Genomic DNA, 8843 nt, shown 5'->3' on the forward strand with positions numbered 1-8843 from the left:
TTCCCTCAGTTTGAAATTAAACTTCTGTTTGATTCCTCAGTCTGTCTCTTACCTGTTCTGTTTGGTTCTGGTCATCCAGAGGTTAAAGGCTATTTTGGTCTAGTAGACACTATGTATCAGGTACTATGCTAAGGGCCACTATTACAAAGAAAGACAAATGACAGTCTCTGCTCTCAAGAAACTTACAAACACATATCCAACCCACCATCCATCATCTGCATCTCCATTTTATTACCTACCTATCCATATAATGTCAGAAGAATAGAGGAAGGATTTTTGCTACATTGAATAGGAGCCATGGAAAGCATGTTGTTCAATTGTGTTCAACTCTCTATGATCCCATATGGGATTTTCTTTGAATACTGAAGTGTTTTGTTATTTCCTTCTCCAGTTCATTTTATAGATGAGGACCCGAGTCAAGAAGGGTCAAGTAGCTTGTCCAGGATCACACAGCTGATAAGTTTCTGAAACCAGTTTTGAATTCAGAAATATGATTCACTACTAAGATTTAGGAGATGATAGGGATTAACTGTGATTAATTTTGCTAACAATGGGGAAGCATAGATGAGATCACAAATACATTGGGATATTAGGAGTATTGGGTTATTCTCTGAGCTTCAGAGGAGACTATTTCAGTTCTTTCAAAATTGATTTTCGAAAAATAACCACTAGAGAACTTAGTTCATTCTTCATTATAGATAAAATCAAAATATAAATGTATAATTTAAACTTCTCAGTATCAGATTTCCTTTAGGAACCAGAAAATGGGTAACCAAGTGATAAATTCTTAAAGATTTGGGCATAAGATATAATTTGTCTATCTCTGAAAGTTTTTTGAAACATCATCTTAATAAAAGATATATTTCTTAAGATTTACTTTGTTTTCCTAATGTCATACAATGCATTTGAAATATCACACCTCTTTAATTGCTGAAGGTATTTTTGTTTATTTCTATTTTTCAGTGCATGTAATATTTAAATACTGTGACACTCTCCCCCAACCTCCACCAAATTTATCAGTATGACTAAACTGACAAAAGTCATTGATAATTATTTGGATATAACAGATACAAATTCATATTTAATGAATTTATTTCTACAGATATGTTTAAAAAACATGGTAATGTCTTATACAAGGCCAAAAATATGCTGCATACAATATTTCACTAATAAATAAAAGAAGTATTTTTTTTGACACAGAAAGAAACATACAGAGTAAAAGTAAAAGGCTAGAACAGAATTTATAATGCTTCAGCTGAAGTAAAATCAGGGGTAGCAATTCTGATTTCAGATAAACCAAAAGTAAAAATAGATACAATTAAAAGAGATAAGGAAGAAAAGTACATCTTGATAAAGGGTACCCTAAATAATGAAGTAGTAATTATTTTAAATGTATATGCATCAAGTAGTGGAGGATATTAATTCTTAGAAAATATATTAAGCCAGTTACAGGAAGAAAAAGATAGCAAAACTATATTACTAGGGGACTTTAACCTTCCCCTCTCAGAATCAGACAAATCTAATCACAAAATAAACAAGAAACAAACTAGGGAGGTTAATAAGATCCTAGAAAACCTATTTATGACAGACCTCTAGAGAATATTGAACACACCTTTCTCTCTGCAGTACATGGCTCCTACACAAAAATTGGCCATGTATTCACAATCAAATGTAGAAAGGAAGAAATAGTATTTCCTTTTCACACTTCAGTAAAATTATATTCAATAAAGGGTTAGGAAAAGATAGACAAAAAACAAGTTGAAAAATAAAATAATCTAATTTTTAAAAAATGAGTGGGTTAAACAACAAATCACAGAAACAATCCATAATTTCATCCAAGAGAATGAAAAGGAGACAATGTATTGTTTTTTTGTTTGTTTGTTTGTTTGTTTGTTTTGGTGTTCTCACTGCTTACTACAGTGGCTGGCATATAGCAGATGCTTAATATATGTTTTTTCATTTCAATTGACTGCATATTCCTTTTATGATCTTTGGCAAATCACCTCATTATTCTAGAATTCAGTTCCCTCAATTATAAGATTATTTCTTTAAACTAGATGGTGTCTATGCTCATTTCTAGTTCTAAATCTATGTTCTTATTAACCTACAATATGTGAGAAAAATATTTAGGCTCAATGTAGAATCAAGTATGATTAGAAAAATCCTATCAATAGGCTGAACACAGGGAAGAAAGTAAACATCTAAACAAGTATCTAATTTGTGTCAGGGACTCTATTAAGTGTTTTACAAATATTAACTCATTTGATCCTCACTATAGAAGAGATGTCTTTGTCCTTGAGGTTGCAAATTAACTTTAATTGGTCAACAATCAGAAAGTTAGCATAAAATGAGCAGAAAGACAAAAATTCCTCATCTCTTCCAGCTGAGAAAATTGTTAGATGAGACTTAGCTTTTTATATTTGTACAAAAGGATTTACCTCTATACATACCACTTAAGTGGTATGGCCCATGAATAATGGGCCATAATTCACCTAGATTTTATTCTCTTTGCACTTTCGTCAGAAATAAACTCTCCCAGGTGAGGAGTGTTCTGCCCAAGAGCAAAGAGAATATCTCATCGTGAATCCTGGCCTTCACAAGGAATAAGCCTTGAATGAGAAAAATAAGAAAAAAAGCCTACTAATTATTAAGCTATGATTGGTTATTAACAATCAAGAAATGATCTTTGAATGCCATACATAATTGGATATTAATAACAAAATAATTATTCTCAGTGTGCAAATGATAGGAAATATGGGCTTTTATCTTTTTTTGTTCTTTTTCCAAGTGAGAGACGAAAACTAAGAAATGTTTATATGGGGAATAAAAGCCCTTTTGTCCAATTTGTAGATGAAGGGAAAGGAAATTCTGAGATTTCCAATGTGGGTAACTCAGTCATATGCTTCCACTTATTTCTGATTTCTTGTGTCCTGCACTGCTGTAGACCTTTTGTTCTATATCCTCCTCTTAGAAACTGATCATTTAGGTATTTTTATGCTTGATCAGGCTAAGATAAAGACAATGCTCAATCTTCTCCAAAAGATCTAAAGAAAAAAAATCCCTCTCCATTCTATGTCACTTTTTTCACTATGGAATCCTCATGAATTTAAATTTATGGATATTTTTGAACTCAATAAAAATGTCTATTAAAGACCTTTTAATGTGAGTTATTGAGTGGAATTTGCTAAAATACACACTATAATGCCTTTTTAAGGATCCAAAGTAAGCATACTCCTGGATCCTAAGTGAAAAGAGTTCATTTCAAAGAAAAAAGGCTTTGGGAGGTAATTTTTTTAAATTTTTGTTTGAATCTGTTATAGAAAAAAAAAATGAAGCTTACCTTATGAAACAAGCAAAGCTCTATCAGTGCAAAAACCTATTACAGATATGAAAATCTCTCATATAGGATCCAAGATTAATTAACTTATGTTTAGAAATAGTTGTGACAGATACATCATGGCAGATTCCAACTTATCTTAGAGATGTGTACTTATCAAATTAGAGAAAAGGAAGGTTTGTATTGATTTTTTGATGGGAACATTTTAATGCAGTAAAAATAAAACCAAAGTTACTTATTAGCTCACATAACTGCTTTTCATTGAAATACCAGTTCAAATAACTTTTCACTAAAACTCAGACAACAGATACAAGTGAAAGCAGTTCCAAAGAGGGAGAGACACTGGGCTAAGTATCATGGAAAAAAGACAGGGGAGAGAAAGAGAGAGACAGAGACAGAATATGTGTGTGTAGAGAGGATTTATTTCTTCAGTACCTCTGCATGCCAGGAAGGGGGGAAAATGTAGGACTTGTATTGATGCACACACACACACACACACACACACACACATTCTGTCCCTGCCCAGTTCTGTGCCTGCCCTTGCAAGCATGCCCATATCTCTGTCAATTATAAAACTCCTTATTCATAATGCTCTTTCAAGTGGCTATATGATAAATTACAAGCTCTCTTAATTTTTTTCCTCACCTCTTTAGGGACAAGTTATCAACTTTCAAAGATTAAACTGTAACATGGAAAGTTATAAGGGCATATGCAGCATAGTTTGCCAGAATCTGGTCTTTTACAACTTTGTTGGGCACAGTTAACCCTGAACACAGTTTTATCCCAGAACTTCCAATTCATGCAGTTTGTGTTATCACACAGGTTTGGCACTTTATTTTTTGTTCATGGTTCTAATCAAACAATTTGAAAGTTAGAGCTGTGACTGAGGTGTCTAGATGGAGGAGGGAATTAGGTAGAGAATGAGAGAGGGGGCAAAATGAAGTTTAAGAATTACTGTTAACAGACTTGGGGAAAAAACCTTTTATCTCAATCTTTTTCACCATTTCTATTAATGAACCAGCAAATCATAAAATAATTTGACGACTTCACAAACATCATTAAATTGTTTCTTTATCTTTTGTAAGCATGTTCTAACAAAAAGTAACATTTGAAACACTAAAAAAGAAAGAACTATTGCCTATTTAAATATGTCAAATTAAATTAATTCAAATCAATAAACATTTGTGAAGTTTGTATTATGTGTAAGTCACTAGGAAATGCTAAATATGTAAAATGGAATAAATTCAGATCTCAAGAAGTTCTCATTCTAATGCAAGTTTGAAGGGATGGGATTTGGAAGGAAGGGAGAAAAAAGAATTGATATAAATAAATACAATATTATTTGAGTAGTTTAGCTGTCCAGAAAAATTTCTTATAGGAGGTAGCAACTTGCAAACTGATAAGTAAATTATCTATCTGGCTATCTATTATTTACTGTCTATGACTATAATGTGACAGTGTGCATATATATAATATATATATCTTATATGTACTGCATTTACACATATGTTTGTGTATTACATATATGACACATACATTGCCTGATTTTTAGAAAGCAAGCTTCTTATTGGTATCCTGTCCACTTTAAGAACAATTTTATCTATCTATCTATTTTATCTATCGATCTTTCTATCATCTATATATGCACACATGAATAAATACATGCCTATATTTAAACATACACATACATGAAGTTGTTGAATATTAAATATGTATGTATAAATTACTTTTAACTTGTTCAGTTCCTTTAATAAAACAGCATAATAGAAAATTACAGCATGAATATTAGTAGTAATATTCTTTCATTTGATATATATATATATATATATATATATTTAGCATTTTCTAATGACAATTCAATTTTTTTTTTGGTTTTGAATTTTTCATTTCTTCCTTGACATCCAACAGTTTCTTAAAGTTGACCAGACAAAATATTTAACTCAGACCTCAAGACGTTTACATTCTAGTGGGATTATGAAGTGATGGAGATGGGAGGGAAGGAAGGGAGGATACAGAATGGATACATAAATAAATATAAGATTATTTGAGGAAGAGGAGAAATGTTTATGTTTTGACACAATCCCTTTTAGCAGACAGATTTGTACTTGATCCATTGATTCACACCTCGAACATCAAAAGATATCTGTCCAGAGTAGACATGATAACCTAATTCTTCCAAAGGTGGCTCTGGATCAGCTGTAGCAAACTGGGCAGCATCTTCAATCTCTTTCCTTACTTCAATATCAATTTCTTTTAATTCTTCAATACTGGCAAGTTTGCTGTTGACCATCCTATTTTTGTGAAGCATAATAGGGTCACTCTTATTCCTCACTTCCTTAATCTCCTCCCTAGAACGGTAACTCACACCAGGATCACTCATGCTGTGTCCATGATAACGATATGTCTGTAGTTCCATCAATATGGGGCCCTTTCCTGATCTGGCATAGGAAGCTACAAATTTTGTGGCTTCTCGGACACACAGAACATCCATACCATCTACTTTTATTCCTGGAATAAAGTCTCCTCTTCTGTAATAATCAGTGCTGGCTGCTGCTCTCTCCGTCGAAGTTCCCATTCCATATCGATTATTTTCACAAACAAAAACACAAGGCAGTTTCCACAAAGCTGCCATATTGTAAGTTTCGAATATCTGACCCTGATTAGCAGCACCATCTCCGTACAGAGTAAAACAGATCTCATCTGTTGATTTGTACTTGCAGGCCAGGGCAATCCCAGCTCCCACTGGCACTTGGGCTCCAACAATACCGTTGCCTCCATAGAAGTTCTTGGTGTACATGTGCATTGAGCCTCCCTTTCCTTTGGCGCAGCCTCCTCTGCGTCCCGTTAGCTCAGCTAAAATTTCTCTAACAGAAAGTCCACGGGCATAGGTAAAGCCATGAGCTCTATAGGCTGTAATCACATGATCCGAAGGATTTATAGCCGCCTCGATCCCCACACAACAAGCTTCCTGACCGTCATACAAGTGGCAGAAACCACGGATGACCTTTTGCTTGTACAACTGATCTGCTTTCAGTTCCATCCTACGGACCGTCTGCATTATCTTATAGTACTTGAGTCCTTCCTCTCTAGTGAGAACCGCACTGACTGGAGGGCCCTCTTCCAGGCGATGAAGGGCACATTTCTTAATATCAAAGGAAGCTTCATTTACAAAGTTACGGGCTGCCAACAGCACTTCTCCAGCTGGTTTTGGGGAGGCGCTCCCCATCATGCGAGAAACCACAAGGAGCATTTTGTTCAGGGAACCGTAGCTGGAGCACCAGTATCTGCTCCAGGGTGACGGTTGGGCAGCAGTGGATGGGACAGAACGAGACATGTCCCGAGATTCCTGGAGCCTTTCCCAGGGAAGGAGGAGTTAATATGTAAATTAACTTTAAATAGGGTCAGGATGCCAACAAACTAGAGTTATTCTCAAAATATCAGAAATATTTTCTACAGCACTCATTTGGCAAAAGGAGTATGCTATTTTGAGCTATATAGAAAAAATTCATATATATCTTCACATTTATAAGCTTTTGAAGAGAAGGGATTCCATTTTAATTAGTCCTATAACTTTCAGATAATTACCATAAACTCTTGCATTTGGCAAATGTCCAATTTTGTATTGCTCAAAATCTAAACTACTCTTTGCTGCTTCCATCCCAATTTCACCATAAATCTGCTCAAAAAAAATTGGAATTTGTTCTACAATAATTCTCTTTGTTGGTATCTTTTCCAGTATAGAATTCTCCTTTCAAAAAGAACTAATTTTTAAAATGAGACCCATAGGTTATTTTTATTTAGAGGAAAGAAGGGGCCCCAAACTCAAGCTTCTGGGATAAGAACTATTTGACAAAAATTGCTGGGAAAACTGGAAAATAATAGTCAGAAACTTGGCATAGCCATACATCTTACACGCACCATACAAAATAAGAACAAAATTAATACATGATTTGGGGATGAAGAGTGATACCATAAAGAGCAAGGCATAATTTATTTATAGGATCTTTGAAGAAGGGAACAATTTTTGACCAAAGAAGAACTCGAGAACATCAGGAAAGGCAAAACAAACAACTTTAATTGTATTAAATTAAAAAAAATTGCACAAACAAAACCATTTTGGTGGAAGGGTGTTTTGATTAATTGAATGGTTTTCCTTGTGTTTCACTGTGTTCAAATGTTAATGTAATGCCTAACACATAGTAGGCCCTTGATCAAATCCCACCCCAGTGACTTCATATTGTTTCTAATTTTTGTTCTTCTTTTTTTCTTTTTTTTTTCCTTTTCTTTTTCTTCTTCTCCTTCTTCTACTTGTCCAGGGTCACACAGCTAATAGGTCTAAGGTCATAACTGAACTTTGTCTTCCTGACAACAGGGCTAGTGCTCTATTTACTGGGACATCTAGTTGCCCCATCTTCCTTATTGCTTCTAAAATAAAATGTGAAATGTTTTATTTAATTTCTAAGTCATTCACAGACTGGCTTCAATCTATTTCCCCCCAACAAATGGACATCTGTCTCCCTCATGAACTCTGCAACTCCACCAAATTGCCTTCTCTGTTTCTCAAAGATACACAATAGCATTCAATTGCTGGTCTCAATGTTTTTGCACTGGTCATCTCCATGCCTGGAATGTACCCCTTGCTCTCTTTCTCATCTATTCAAGATGCAGTTCAAATAGTACCTTCCACATGAGTCTGTCCAGTATCTAGTGCTTTTTCTCTCTAACTACATTTGTATTTACCTAATTTTTATTTACATTTTTTCCTTTGTATTTAGTTTTTATGCCTATGCACTATATAGGTGTGTTAGATACTTCTATTTCAATATAATCTTCTAAAGTGTAAGGAATGTTTAATTCCATAAGCTTGTTGATTGATGAAGACAGATTTAGTCAATACATATTTATCAGGTACCTATTATATGCTCAGCATTGGGAATATCTAAAGGGGCAAAGGATAGTCCCTCACCTCAAGGAGTTTACAATTAAGATAAAGAAGCTGCAAGAGAAATACCATGCAGAAGAGCTAAGGCGGACCTTGCTCTTCTAAACCCCTGTTTTTCAGATAATTCAGGTTTCTTGGAAAAGAGCAGAGGTGTCTTTGACCTCTGCTTCAAATGAGTTTAATTTCAGAGATAGTCTGTCACTAGTGCTCCTATGCAAAAAAGGACTTTTAAAAGGAAGGAGATAAATCTTGTAAGCTTTTGCCCTCTTGTGAGCCCTTTTTGGTTTCATGTTCTTTCTGCAAAATGAAATAAAGGTTATCATTTAGCTTCCAAATAAATTTGCATTAATATTTGGATAAAAGAAGAACCTCATATTTCTCAGTAGGAATAACTCAGAATATGGGAATATCTATCAAGTAGCAGATTAAAACCTATCTGTAAATTAGTAGGTCAGCCTTAGGGATATGCCTGAAACAAAAAGACATTAAATGACAATCTGAGTCACACAGTAAAGTCAGAGGCAGGATTAAAGCATAGTTCTACCACTTGATCCATTATAAATG

General features: G+C 34.3%; 1 protein-coding gene across 1 annotated transcript; it reads right to left on the reverse strand.

The window, feature by feature from the left end:
* Positions 1–1843: 1843 nt before the first annotated feature.
* LOC100927518 (pyruvate dehydrogenase E1 component subunit alpha, mitochondrial-like) lies at positions 1844–6815 on the reverse strand. The gene has a single exon (XM_031937049.1). It carries the CDS (start codon positions 6669–6671, stop codon positions 5424–5426), a length of 1248 nt encoding a protein of 415 aa, XP_031792909.1. The 5' UTR covers positions 6672–6815; the 3' UTR covers positions 1844–5423.
* Positions 6816–8843: the final 2028 nt, after the last annotated feature.

The sequence above is a fragment of the Sarcophilus harrisii genome, chromosome 4 (assembly GCF_902635505.1).
Source record: "Sarcophilus harrisii chromosome 4, mSarHar1.11, whole genome shotgun sequence".
Taxonomy (NCBI): Eukaryota; Metazoa; Chordata; class Mammalia; order Dasyuromorphia; family Dasyuridae; genus Sarcophilus; species Sarcophilus harrisii.

What these genes read in the sequence shown, in the direction of transcription:
- LOC100927518 (XM_031937049.1), bottom strand. Translation starts at nt 6,671, where the DNA reads ATGTCTCGTTCTGTCCCATCCACTGCTGCCCAACCGTCACCCTGGAGC.